This window comes from Delphinus delphis, chromosome X, assembly GCF_949987515.2.
Source record: "Delphinus delphis chromosome X, mDelDel1.2, whole genome shotgun sequence".
In the NCBI taxonomy this organism is placed as follows: Eukaryota; Metazoa; Chordata; class Mammalia; order Artiodactyla; family Delphinidae; genus Delphinus; species Delphinus delphis.
In genome coordinates, this window is record NC_082704.1 from 112914839 (window position 1) to 112928750 (window position 13912).

The 13912-nt window shown below is 46.4% G+C and overlaps 1 protein-coding gene across 1 annotated transcript; it reads right to left on the minus strand.

Moving 5' to 3' along the window:
• Positions 1 to 12006: 12006 nt before the first annotated feature.
• On the minus strand, positions 12007 to 13241 carry LOC132417993 (ferritin light chain-like). Its single transcript, XM_060001885.1, has 2 exons — positions 13106 to 13241; positions 12007 to 12293 (listed from the first exon to the last, which is right to left on the minus strand). The coding sequence occupies exons 1-2, from the start codon at positions 13239 to 13241 to the stop codon at positions 12007 to 12009; spliced, it is 423 nt and encodes a 140-aa protein (XP_059857868.1).
• Between the last annotated feature and the right edge of the window lie 671 nt (positions 13242 to 13912).

The window sequence follows — 13912 nt, forward strand, 5'->3', positions numbered from 1 at the left end:
CTGGATTTGGGCAACAGGTTTGGGACTATTTAAATAGCATTACAACGGCGTAACAATGGAAGTTTCAGAATGATTCCTTCCAAAGGGGCTTTAGAATCCTTTTAATAACATTTGCATGTTTCTGGGCATGATACGGTGGATAAGTCTTTGATTGTTAAGTTATGCCAGGCTTTGAAAACCACTAAGGTATTGCCTTAAGTTTTGTCCCCTCTGGCTCTGAATTTCTGGAAGCTGTATTGAATCGGCATGTAGATGAGCAGGCCAGACCACAGGCTATAAAATAGTATGAAAAAGGAATGAATTATGACAGGTTGCCACTTTCACTCAAGCCCTGGGAAGATGCTTTCACATGAGAGGTACTGGGCCTGTGTCTGTGGAATATGTTGCTTGTGATCATAAGTGGCTGATTTCCTTCCATTTTTAAAGTCCTGTTGGCAGAAAGAAGCCAGTGAAGTTTTCTGAGTAGAGGTATGATGATGAAAACTGTGGTTAAGGATTACTTAGATAATAATAAATTGGACAGATGGCAGGAGAGGGAGAACCCAAAGAAAGCAGCTCAACAATGCAAATTGTACGTGTTAAGTTGAGAGAAGGAAAGAGTTGCTGTGGCCAGAAGATCTGAGGAGGCTTCGTGGACGGAATGGAAATTGATCTGAGTCTTGAAAGATGCAAAGAAGATTGAGAGGGGGATGAGAGGGTCATTCTAAGGTGGGAGACATTTACGAATTGTTATCTAGCCATGTTAAAAAAGCAATAAAAATTTAGACAAAATATTTTTTATTCTGATTTCAGAATACTCCCCGCTACCACCCGTACGTACGCCCTCACGCTTCACACTTAGGCACTTGCCCTTACTTCTACTGCCCCTCCTTCTGCGTAAAGTCCGCACTCTATGCCAGGGCTCTGTGTACATTGTACAACGCACTTCCGTCTCAAAAACTCTCTATTAATATCTCCTGCCAAGTCTGTCCTCAGCCATTCAATTCCCCAGCTTCAGCCCAGATGCTACCAGCCACCCCACTTATGGCTCCAGGCTACTCCCCTTCCTCCATTCCTCTGCTTTCTTCTGCTGTCCCAGCACCTTTCTCCAGTCTTGTGTACTCCCACTCAACAGTTAGTATTCCTCAGACATGGAAAAGCCGTATTACTGAGGGTAAGGCATCCGGGGTGCCTCCGACTCTGCACACCCACCCACCCCCAGCCTGCTGTTATGGAGAGAATGGAAGATTTTTTTATAAAAGTGCTTTCGGTTTTGCTACTTCAGTATAAACCACTTCTATTGGGTGGGATACACGAGACTGAAGAGAGAAGGCGGGACAGGGCTAAAATCTTCTCACAAGTAGGGTGGGTTGTGGTGTCCAAGATGGAGGAAGAAGACCGTGGAATTACATGGCTCAGAGAAGAGACGTGGGAAGAGTTATTTATAGGAATGAAAAAAAAATCAATATTTTTTTAGGACAATATTGTGTGCTATGCAATGGAAATTCCTTATTGATTTCCTCTGGAGACAATCAGTAAAATTTTCATGAATTCTTTGGTGCAAATGCATCCTTCATGGCATCTGCAAAGATTTGCTCAGTCCTGCTTGTGGCGAGAGAACAGAGGCTGCGATCTGTTTCCTCTTGGCCCTGCATGGCGTGGGACACAGGCTAGATGCTCAATAAATCTTTCTGATTTGAATATATTTTCATTTTGACAACTTCCTTTTGAGACCCACAATTTTACCCATTTTCCACATAAGATAAATGGGAGTCTGAAGAATCACACTCTTCTGTTCCCCAGATTCTTGCACGCTGTAGGAGAGGCACGAGAGGATTTATGCCAGATACCGTCTTCTACTTTATATCAGAATGCACAGATCACATTGCCACCATATAGCCTTCACTTTTGTGCCCCATTTTCACTTTTCAGCCCACAGATTATATATTATGTTTGGGTGATAAGACAGGGGGCAATATTTGCCTCAAAGACAGTAAACTTTAGTCTCTCTGTATTGAAATTTTATCCCTTTTCCACTGTGGTTCGACAGCAGAAGACCGATGCCTAAGAAGACAATGGTAAATCAGAGGAGTGTATTTCACATAAGCTTGGTTAAGGGTTCAAGCCAGTGGGTGCTCAAGGAATTTTGAAATATTTGAACCTATCAAGAATTCTTTTGGGGCTTCCCTGGTGGCGCAGTGGTTGAGAGTCCGCCTGCCGATGCAGGGGACGCGGGTTCGTGCCCCGGTCCGGGAGGATCCCACATGCCGCGGAGCGGCTGGGCCCGTGAGCCATGGCCGCTGAGCCTGAGCGTCCGGAGCCTGTGCAAAGAATTCTGTTGGCACTCTATCAGTGTTTGCTGGATTAAATGGTTAGTGATGGTTCTCTCTGCTCTTTGAAATACAGTGGACGTTTGGAAAGGGGGCTCACTGTAGAACAGAATGCCATGTTTAAATGTAACCACTTTGGGGTTCAGGAAATTTTCTTAAAGCAATGCAGAACGCTCATGATGAAAGGAACCTTAAAGTTGAGGAAGCTGAAACCCCCAATAGAGACTGAGTTTCGTCCAGAGCCCAGATTTTTTGAGGTCTAACTTGATGTTCTTTTCATCAGACATTCTGCTTGCATTGGTGGAATAAAAGGTGTAACTGACAGAGAGAACTTAATATTTCATCTGAGTATTGATTAAATGGCCTCTAAGAACTTAGGAAAGTCCATATTCCATATCCATGAAAACAAATGAGGATGCTTAGTTCCCCTTTAACTGAATTTGTTGAAATCTTGTAGCATCTTATCTCTCCATCAGCAAATGTCCTTTTGAAAATCATGTAGAAAATAATTGAGAAGTTACTTTTTGACTTATTTGCTTGAAGATTCGCGAAGATAGAAATAAACATACTTTTCACCCTTCTCAGGATGGAAAAGGAAGAATTTACTGGGAGGTGTGAAAGCTTCCCTGAAGACAGCCTACAACTGGGTTGGACTATCAAAGAATGTGAGGACGCGGAGGGTGGAGACTTCTACTTAGAGGTTTAAAGAGGGGAGAATCTTTCTTTTTTGTTTTGCTTTTGTTTTTTGCTCTTCCCCACTTGTACATCTTTTTTTTTTTATTGAGGTGTAGTTGCTTTACAGTATTGTGTTAGTTTCAGGTGTACAGCAAAATGATTCAGTTATATATATTCAGTATAATCAGATTCTTTCCCATTATAGGTTATTACAAGATATTAACCATTGTTCCCTGTGCTATACAGTAAATCCTTTTTGCTTACCTACTTTATATATAGTCGTGTGTATCTGTTAAATAATTAGGATACTCCTAGTTTATTCTTCCCCCTCTCCCTTTCCCCTTTGGTAACCATAAGTTTGTTTTCTATGTGTTTCTGGTTTGTACATAGATTCATTTGTATTATTTTTTAGATTCCACATATAAGTGACATCATATAATATTTGTCTTTGTCTGACTTCCTTCACTTCGTATGACATTCTCTAGGTCCATCCCATGTTGCTGCAAATGATGGTATTTCATTCTTTTTTATGGCTGAGTAATGTTCCATTGTATATATATATACACCACATCTTCTTTATCCATTCTTCTGTTGATGGACACTTAGGTTGCCTCCGTGTCTTGGCTATTGTAAATAGTGCTGCTATGAACGTTGGGGTGCATGTATCTTTTCAAATTAGAGTTTTCATCTTTTCTGGATATATACCCAGGAATGGAATTGCCGGATCATATGGTAGCTCTATTTTTACTTTTTTGAGAAACCTCCATACTGTTTTCCATAGTGTTTGCACCAATTTACATTCCCACCAACAGTGTAGGAGGGCTCCCTTTATTCCACACCCTCCCTAGCGTTTATTATTTGTAGAATTTTTGATGATAGCCCTTCTGACTGGTGTGAGGTGATACCTCATTGTAGTTTTGCTTTGCATCCTCTAATAATTACTGATATTGAGCATCTTTTCACATGCCTGTTGGCCATCTGTATGTCTTTTTTGGAGAAAAGTCTATTTAGGTCTTCTGCCCTTTTTTTTAAATTGAGTTGTATAGTCTATTTAGGTCTTCTGCCCTTTTTTTAAATTGAGTTGTATGAGCTATTTGTGTGTTTTGGAAATTAACCAGGAGGGGAGGAGCTTAATCCTGGGTGCTGTGGACCCTCAGAATAAGGAAGAGCAACCAGGATTGCAAGTTCCGCAACTGGACAAAAGCAGAACACGTAGGAATATAGCACTTTAGATGTGGGAGGACCACAGAGAATGCGCTGTAGATGGCGGAAATGATCATGGTTAATGCACAGTAGATGGTGGAAATGATCGTGGCACAGCTGCAACCTGCCCAGATCAATGGTGCTCAACCAGTGTTGAGGGACCCTGCGTCACCAGAAACCTCAAGATTCAGCAAGGAGAAATAGCTTGGCTCTGCTCCAGCACTGGGATCCTGAGAAAGGGCACTAAGAAAGTGATGCGTTACTTTCTGCCAGTACCAAGTCAGGTGAGTGGGTGCGCAAGACAGATTTCCTTTGTTTTAGACAAAGCTGTGTTATTGTAGCTGTTTCCTGAGTGTCAGTACCTGTTTTGTTAATAATAATTTAGTGGTGATAACAGTTACCACTTACTTAATGCCTACTGCTTACTGTTATGTACTGAATGTTTGTGTCTCCCCAAAATTCATATGTTAAAGCCCTAACCCCCAAAGTGATGGTATTTAGAGATGGGGTCTTTGTGAGGTGATTAGGGTTACGTTAGATTATGAGGGTGGGACCCTCATGATAGGATGAGTGGCTTTATAAGAAGAGGAAGAAAGAGAGAGAGAGAGCTCTCTCTCCCTCTCTGCACACATGCACTGAAGAAAGGCCATGTGAGGACATAGTGAGGAGTTGACTACCTACAACTCAAGAAGAGAGCTCTCACCAGGAACCAAATCAGCCAGTACTGGACTTCACTGTTTCCAGAACTGTGAGAAAATAAATTTCTGTTATTTAAGCCACTCAGTTCATGGTATTTTGTTATGGCAGCTTGAGCTGACTAAGATAGCCACCACATGCCAGGAACTTTCCACATGCTGTTTCAAGTAGTCCTCAAAACAACTCTGCAAGGTAGCTATTTCTGTCTGACGATGCAACCAGAAACAAAGAAGTTAACCACCTTGCCCAAAGTCACACAGCCTGTGGGAAAAAATACATAAAGGGCTTAGTGCAGTGTCTAGTACAGAATAGGCACTAAATAAAGAACCTTATGACTCAGAAGCTCATGTTTTTTTCGATGTACATTTGGGCCACCCTTTTGTCCCAGCATGTCAGCGGTCTCTATCCTTTACGCTCCATAATGCCACTCGACACAGATTCTGACTCCACTGTGACAGAATGGAAATTAATGGTGTTCAGCCGAAAGTGGTTCCTGGCCTGGATGGGGAGCCCAGCCTCACAGTTCCTTAAAGTTTCTGCTCTGAAGTGAGAGGACTTTGGCATGAGAACCAGTAGCGGTGGGATCCTAATCAGGAACCCAAAGGGGAACTTTGCTTGAGAAACTCCTGGGCACACTTTCCTGCTGCTCCATGGCTTACCCTGGAGAAGTCTAGGCAGTCACAGGTAGCAGCTAGCTTAGAGGATGCTAGAGGATGAGGCCCACATAGGAAGCTGGGTTCACAATGCATGGGGCTAGAGATGGACTCCTGGCTCTTCCTTGGATGAGTCTAGATCCCAGAACTGGCCTTGTATCAGGAGAATGACCATCGTAGAGGGCCTTTTGTTCCGAATCCTATTTTGAGCCACACTGCAAACCCTGTGGGGTGTGGAAGGAGCGATATACATTCCCCCAGCCCTGGCCATATCTCTACCCCATGCCTGGGATTTCTGTTAGTCCCCATCTGCCCTCCAGGGGCTCTGGGGTCCAGAGGTGGGGGTGAGGGAAACAGAAGGAAGAAGAGAGGAGATGGAGATGAAGGGCAGGGGGAGGAGGGTGTTCAGAAGCCTCAGGACCTGGGAAGAAGTGAAGAAAGGAAGGGTTTTAAGTAAAACAAAGAGTAGCTGGAGCCATGGACCCTCACTGCCGTCTTCCACTCTCTGCCTCCCTCTTTTTTCTTAATTTTTAAAAATTATTTTTAGGGGGCTTCCCTGGTGGCACAGTGGTTGAGAGTCTGCCTGCCAATGCAGGGGACACGGGTTCGTGCCCCGGTCCGGGAAGATCCCACGTGCCGTGGAGCGGCTGGGCCCGTGAGCCATGGCCTCTGAGCCTGCGCGTCCGGAGCCTGTGCTCCGCAACGGGAGAGGCCACAACAGTGAGAGGCCCACGTACCGCTTAAAAAAAAAAAAAATTATTTTTAAAAATATTACATATTTATTTATTTATTGGCCATGCTGCACGGCACGTGGGATCTTAGTTCCCTGACCAGGGATGGAACCCACGCCCCCTGCATTGGAAGCGCGGAGTCTTAACCACTGCACAACCAGGGAAGAAGTCCCGTCCCTGCCTCACTGTTGAATGAGGAGCTCCAGGGAATGAGCGAGGAGGATGTTCCTAGCTACTAGCACACAGGAGTCTAAGAAAGTGAATAGGCAAGGAATAAAGTCCAGGGTTAATAAAAAGCACCTTTAGGGCTTCCCTGGTGGCGCAGTGGTTGAGAGTCCGCCTGCCGATGCAGGGGACACGGGTTCGTGCCCCGGTCCGGGAAGATCCCACATGCCGCGGAGCGGCTGGGCCCGTGAGCCATGGCCGCTGAGCCTGCGCGTCCGGAGCCTGTGCTCCGCAACGGGAGAGGCCACAGCAGTGAGAGGCCCGCGTACCGCAAAAAAAAAAAAAAATAATAATAAAATAAAATAAAAAGCACCTTTAGAATTCTTCTGTGAAAACTTCAGAAGTAAATTTCCTGGGTAAATTTTAGTTTATCTTTCACGCTAGGGAAATGTCAGTTCCTCTCTTCTAATTAGCATTGCTACAGTGCCACAGTGAGATGGGCTACTAGAACCAAGGCTTTCATTTCCTGACGCTTTTGTACATGGAGCTCCCATAGCAATCAATGTCTGTGTAGCTTTATTCCCCCGGATCTTGGTGTTCTCTCTGACAGTAAGAAATTCTCTTCCTCCGTGGAACAAGTGTCATTTTGTTAAAACTGAATGCCTGTCATCTATTCCTTGCAACTCATGTGCATTTTATCAACGGGTTTAGGTGGTTCACACAGAAGTCCCACAATGCTCGTCTCCATAGGAAGCCATTTCTGTTTCCTGAGGCTATTAACTGGCTCACAATAAAAACCTTTAAGCACTCCTCTTTTTTTGAGAAAATTGCTCCCAGAATCAGTAGGATTGAGCATAGGTAATAGGAAGAGGCAATAAGATCATCTTGCATGTAACCAAGCTCCTATTTACATCTTAGTTGGTCGGTCTAACCTGGGGAATTATGGGGTGCCCTGTGAACCATTTGAGATTTAAGTTGCAGAGAGAAAATTTAGCATTATTGCCTAGAGAGTGATTCTTCTCAGAGGGGGTGATGGATCCAGTCATGTAACAACCCCAGGTGGGGCAGTGGGTGCATCCTTAGGATGAAGAAGGGCTCCCTCTGAACTTAGGCAGGGTTCCTCAAACATGGCTATTGACATTTTGAACTGGATCATTGTTTGCTGTGGGGACTGTCCTGTGCATTATACGATGTGAAGTGCATCCCTGGCCTCTACCCACTAGATGCCAGCACCCTTCCTCCAGTGGCGGTAAGCAAAAATGTCTAGACACTGGCAAATATCCCGTGGGGGAAATACTGCCCCCTATTGGAAAGTACTGACCTAAAACACACACAATCGTTTCTTCTGGTGCCCTTGTAGAAAGCTTTGAGCACTTTTCTTCAAAGGATTGCAGAACTTTAGGGAACCGCTAGAGGGCGAGCAGCAATGCTAATTGGAGCAGCTTTAGAGAGGTGTCCCTGAGGGACCCCACAGAAGCTGTGGGAGAAGGGGAGGTCCCTTGGGAAGCTTGATGGAACCATTGATGAGAGCAAGGCCTGAGATTCTAAGAGCTCTAGGGAAGCAGCCCCCAGTAAGAACACACCCCTCACCCCAAGAGCTGAGAAGACCCTGTGTTGGGAGGTAACCATCAAGTGGTAGGCTCCATCCCCCAGGGTGAGGTGCCCCTTTGTGAGGAGGTGTCAGTCAGCCTTTTCCATTTGCTGAAGATGGCGTCCTTCACGTAGAGAGGGAAGAGATGGTTGGTCTTGTTTTGCTTTTTCATGAAGGGGAGATAGCATTCAGTTCAATAAGCATTTATTTTGTGCCTACTCTTTACTAAGTTCTGTGTTTGGTTATGGAGATGTTGGGAGATTGCATAAATAGCCACAGGTTATGTACCCCTCTGCATCCATGCCTTTGGGTGGGCCCTCCCCTCCCCTCCCCTCCCCTCCCCTCCCCTCCCCTCCCCTCCCCTCCCCTCCCCTCCCCTCCCACACTGACTCTGGGCTTGGCCGTGTGATTTGCTTTGGCCCGTAGGTCAATAGCAAATGTGATGTAAGCGGAGACCTGAAAAGCTCTTGCTCACTGGGGCTTATCCACTCTTGAGGCTCTTGGGACTCTGCCACCGCTGCCATGTGAGGAAGCCTAGGCTAGACCACTGGATGATCAGAGACCTGTGACCGGGGGCTTCTCTTGCCCCATCTGACAGCCAGCCAACTTCCAGAAGCAGGGACGTCTAGCAGAGCAGCAGTTAATTGACATGGCTCAGCTAAGCATGCGGAAGACCAGCAAAGAAAGGCCCGGCCCAAATGCCAACCCATAGAACTGTGAGTGAAACTGATGGCTGTGGTTTTTAAGTACTTAAGTTTGGGGGTGTGTTATGCAGCAAAAGCTGTATAGGAACACAGATGAATAAGACATTCAGAAACACGGACGAATAAGACATTGTTTTTGCCTTCAGGGTCCCATAGTCTAGTAAACCACTGATTTCTTCTGAGAGAGCCTGCTTGTGTAACTGGACTCTTAGAGCCACGGTAGATGGTAATACCAGTCACTCACATTCTTTCCCCCTGGAATACTAGTCAAAAGCATGAAGTCCGACCCCCAAGTGCTGGGGTTCAAATCCCAGTTCCATTGTTTACTAGTTGTGTGACCCTGTGTAGATTGCTTCACCTTTGTGCCTCTGTTTCCTCATCTGTGAAATGGAGTGAAATAACGACACCTACCTCACAGAGTTGTCAAGAAGATAATATATACAAAGTTCTTCTAATAGGGACTCCTACTAAGTAAGTATTTTGAAAGTATTAGCCACATACGGTTGATCCAAAATAGAATCAGAATTAACGTTTTTTCTTTTTTTAAAAACAATACTTTTCCCTAAATGTAATAGCAATTATCTGTTCTTTGTGGAAAATTGGAAAAAAATACAGGAAAAGTATAAACATGAGAAGAAATGTCATCCCTTAGATTTTGTGCTGACCTAGCAATAACACACTTTATTTTAAATCAAGCTACTGTGATCAGTTGTTGGAGAAAGATCATTTGAGCCACTTGGAAGCCCTTTATACAGACTTTACTCCGTGTACATTTCTCCAGTTGGGTTGAAGGGGATCAAGTGGTTCTTTGTTCTACAGAAACTGCGGGATAATTTGCAGGTCCCAGTGGCCTAATGACCCATTAGGGCAAAGTGCAAAAGTAAACCAGCAAGGAAGGCAGTGATTAGCAACTCTGGACACGTGGAGCATTTTTAACCGAAGAGCACATTCTCATACGCTGCCTCTCTTGATGTGCAGGGTTACTCGGTAAGTTGAAACGGGCAGCTGTTATTAAACCCGCTTTTGCAGAAGCAGAAGCCACACCTTAGAACGGTTCAGCGGCTCCCTTGGGTCACATGGGTAGCGATGAGTGGGGCTGGGCTTGTGCTCAGGGCCACTGACCTGAAATCCAGTGCTCTCCTCGCTTGCCTGTAATATCTCACACGATCCAGAAACAGTGCCTGCTGCCTGGGGAAGACTTGGGGCCAACACTCCTTTCAAGGGTTTTCAGTGAAATTAGGATGACCTCATTAGGACAAGAAAGCTAAGAATCAGAACACAGTATGGTTTCTGAGACACTCTGAAGCCTGCAGGGCTACTGCTAACCAAACTGGGGGCCAACGAATTCAAGTTGGTGAGACTGGATGGTGTTCTCCAAATTCTGTTCCTGACAGGCTTTTAAGTCCATGTAAATGAACTGGGTATTTTGAGTGCAGGTAGGGGTAGGGGGAGTCCAGATGGGGTGAAGTGCAAATCCAAGGGCAAGAATCACAGCTAAGCACGCTGTGGGGATGCTTCGTTGTGTTTCTACCAGCAACACTGCTGAGTTCGAGAGAGCCAAAGCCACACCTGTCAAAATAAGTAAACATCCAGTTTTAACCAGGACCCAACTCTTAGGCTTAATTTTGCAGTAGTACAAGGAATTATGAAGTTAAAAGGCAACACGTTTATCCAATAAGCAGCAATTAAGTTGCTTTAGGTGCCCGGTGTGGTGTTAGGCGTGGGTGGCAAAAGCTTGGTTAAGGCCGCGCCCGCAGGGACTTCGGAGTCTGAGGAGAGAAAGACATTTAGAGAAAAAAGTGCACTGAAGCGTGGAGGCCTTTAACAGGAGTAGGTACAGAGTACAGCGGGCTGTGACAGAGAAAAGAGGTGTTTGGTTTGGGGATTTGGGAGGGGATAGGAAGATCTTCACAGAGGGGTCATCTTTGAGCTAAGTTTTTGTTTCCTTTTCCGATTTTATTGAGAAATTGACATACAGACACCACTTCATAAGTTTAAAAGCATACAGCGTGGTGGTTTGATTTACATATGTTGTGAAATTTTTTTTTAGTTACTTGATTGGGGTTTATCTACCATACTATAAAAGCCTCTTGTTTTAAGTGTATAATTCAATGAATGTCAGTCAGTTTACAGAGTTGTGCAGTTATCACCACAACCCAGTTTTAGAATGGCTCCATCACCCAAAAAGATCTCTAGTGCCCATTGGCAACTCAACTTTCCGAAGTTTTGCAAAATCAGTAGGTGCCCAGCTGTCAGGAAGGGGGAAGGAGGTTCAGGGAGGGGGAAGGAGTTTCAAGAAGGAAGGGCACAGAGGCATGGATGGACACGGTATATTTGGGGAAATGCCAGCAGTTCAGTAAGACTGGAGCCCAGGGTTTGTGGGGATGGGCTTAGGGGAGCAGTTTGGGGAGGGCAGTGGGGCAAGTTTCTGGAAGTGAGTTTGGAGTGGCACGCAGGGACCAGACCATGGAAAGCCTTGCGTTTCCTGCTAAAGAACTAGGAGGCTTTCTTTATTAAGTAATTTTTTTAATTTTATTTTTTACCAGAGGTATTCACATTTTTAAATTGAGATATAATCTGTATACAACATGCACTGATTTTAAGTCTACAGTTTGATGAATTTTGACAAATGTACACCTGTATGACTGCCATTCCGGTTAGCATACAGGACATTTCCATCACCTGTGACAGTTTCCTTGTACCCCTCCCCCCTCAATGCCTGCCCCCCACTGCCCCAGGAAACCACTGTTCAGATTTCTAGTTTTAGCTGTTCTAGAACTTTATAAATGGAATCAAATAGTATGTACTCAGTGGTTGTTGGTTTCTTTCATAATGTTCATCCATGTTGTTGAGTGTGTTTTATTGCTGAGTAGGATTTTTAAAAACTTTTAAGTGTCTGTGATTTTTTTGAAATTGCCCAAGCAGTTTATCCACAATATATTCAAGAGCTGTCTGAGGCCCTGCGTGGAACTTAACCATCTGGTGGGAGGAGGCTGGGAATATAAAAGGTTTGAAACATTTACAGCACGATGTAAACATTCAAGTTGTTTTTCGTTTTGCTGCAAAAAGCTTTATTGTTTCCATAAAACAATAGGGCTCCAGAGCAGTTAACAAGCTGCCTAGTGGCTGCAGAGCGGGGCTTCAGGCAGACACCCTGACGCCAGAGGGGCTCCTCAAAACCGCTGGCCTCTGGACGCTCCTACTCGTGCTGGAGGGCGAGCCTTTCGACGAGGGACTCTCCCAGGCCCGCCTGGGGACCAGCCGGCCTGAGGAGGTTGGTCAGGTGGTTGCCATCTTCTGGATGAGTTTCACCTGCTCATCTAGGAAGCGGCTCTCCAGGAAGTCACAGAGGTGGGGGTCTGTGCGGGCACAACCCAGGGCATGCGGATCCAAAAGGGCCTGGTTCAGGTTCTTCTCCATGAGAATGGCGGCTTCCATAGCGTCCTGGGTTTTATTCCACTTCTTTTGGGACGGCTTCTGCGCGTCCTGGAAGAGGGCACGACTGGAGGGCTGGTTTTCCATCTTCAAGAGATGCTGGGGGCTCTCGTGCTTCTCCTTGGCTAATTTGTTACCGACCTGGGTTCTCAGACTTTTTTTTTTTTTTTTTTTTTTTTGCGGTACGCGGGCCTCTCACTGTTGTGGCCTCTCCCATTGCGGAGCTCAGCGGCCGTGGCTCACGGGCCCAGCCGCTCCGCGGCATGTGGGATCCTCCCGGACCGGGGCACGAATCCGCGTCCCCTGCATCGGCAGGCCGGACTCTCAACCACTGCGCCACCAGGGAAGACCCTCAGACTTTTTAATCAATAGAAGTTGATAAGAGGCCAGACAAGAAATTCAGGCAAGGCTTTATTGGTATTTGTGCTGCAGCACGAGGGGAGGGAAAACTGGTAACAGGCTACCCTGGTCGCTCCCCCTCCCTGAGGGGGAGCCTTAAATGGAGTGAGGGTAGGGGCGGGTCCAGGGGTAGGGGCGGCTGAGGTGATATGCCCACTAGTTGGTGGTGCCGCGTGCAGGGATCGTGCACAGTACCCTGCTTTTGCTCCCAACACCCTGCTCCTCCCCCCCCCCCCCCCGCCCCGGTACGCGGGCCTCTCACTGCTGTGGCCTCTCCCGTTGCGGAGCACAGGCTCCGGACGCGCAGGCTCAGTGGCCATGGCTCACCCAACACCCTGCTTTTGCTCCCAGCTCTTCAGAAGTGGCAGTTGGGTTTTGGTCGTATTATATCTTATTGTTCATAACTTGTCCCAACTGCACACGCACGTGGTTATTTTTAGTTCCTTGTAGTTTCTTTGTGTTTTGTTGCTCGAGGAGACGTTTGTCCAGGTGCCAGTATTGCAGCAAAGGGTCCCAGAGCCCGGGTCCCAGCCTGTCTCAAATTCGCAGAAAAAGTGGCCCAGGCCTTCCAGAACCACGTCACTGCGGTGGAAATTGGAGCCCAGAGAGGTGGGTGCAGGAGGCCCGTAGATGCATGTTGACCAGGCGGTTGATGGTGGCCTCCACCTGGATGGAATCATTCTGATCAATTTGGGAGCTCATGGTTGATGGATAATAAGGAGCTGAGCTCAGATAATGGTGTTGGCTGGTCCGGAGGCCAAGGATAGCTGAGTGATCGGGTCTGAAGGTTACGACTGGAAAAAAAGGTTGGAGGGTGGTCGGGGGCTGGAGGAAGGGCTGTGTCTGGGTCTGTTCTGTCCAAACACTGTGGAAGCAAGAGACAGATCCACGGGACCGCCGAGCGCACTGCCTCAACTTTTTTTTTTTTTTTTTTGCGGTACGCGGGCCTCTCACCGCTGTGGCCTCTCCCGCTGCGGAGCACAGGCTCCGGACGCGCAGGCTCAGCGGCCATGGCTCACGGGCCCAGCCGCTCCGCGGCATGTGGGATCTTCCCGGACCGGGGCACGAACCCGTGTACCCTGCATCGGCAGGCGGACTCTCAACCACTGCGCCACCAGGGAAGCCCCCTCAACTTTATTTTTTAATTCTTGTGAATATTTCATTTTTCTTAAAAATAACTTTATTGAGATATGTGTTTTATGCCATAAAATTCACTAAAGTGTACAATTCAGTAATTTGTAGTAATTTTATACAGTTGTGTCCCCATCACCACGACCCAATTTTAGAACGTTTCCATTACTCCCAAAAGGTCCCTGTGCCCATTTGCAGCCATCCTCCATCCACATGCCCC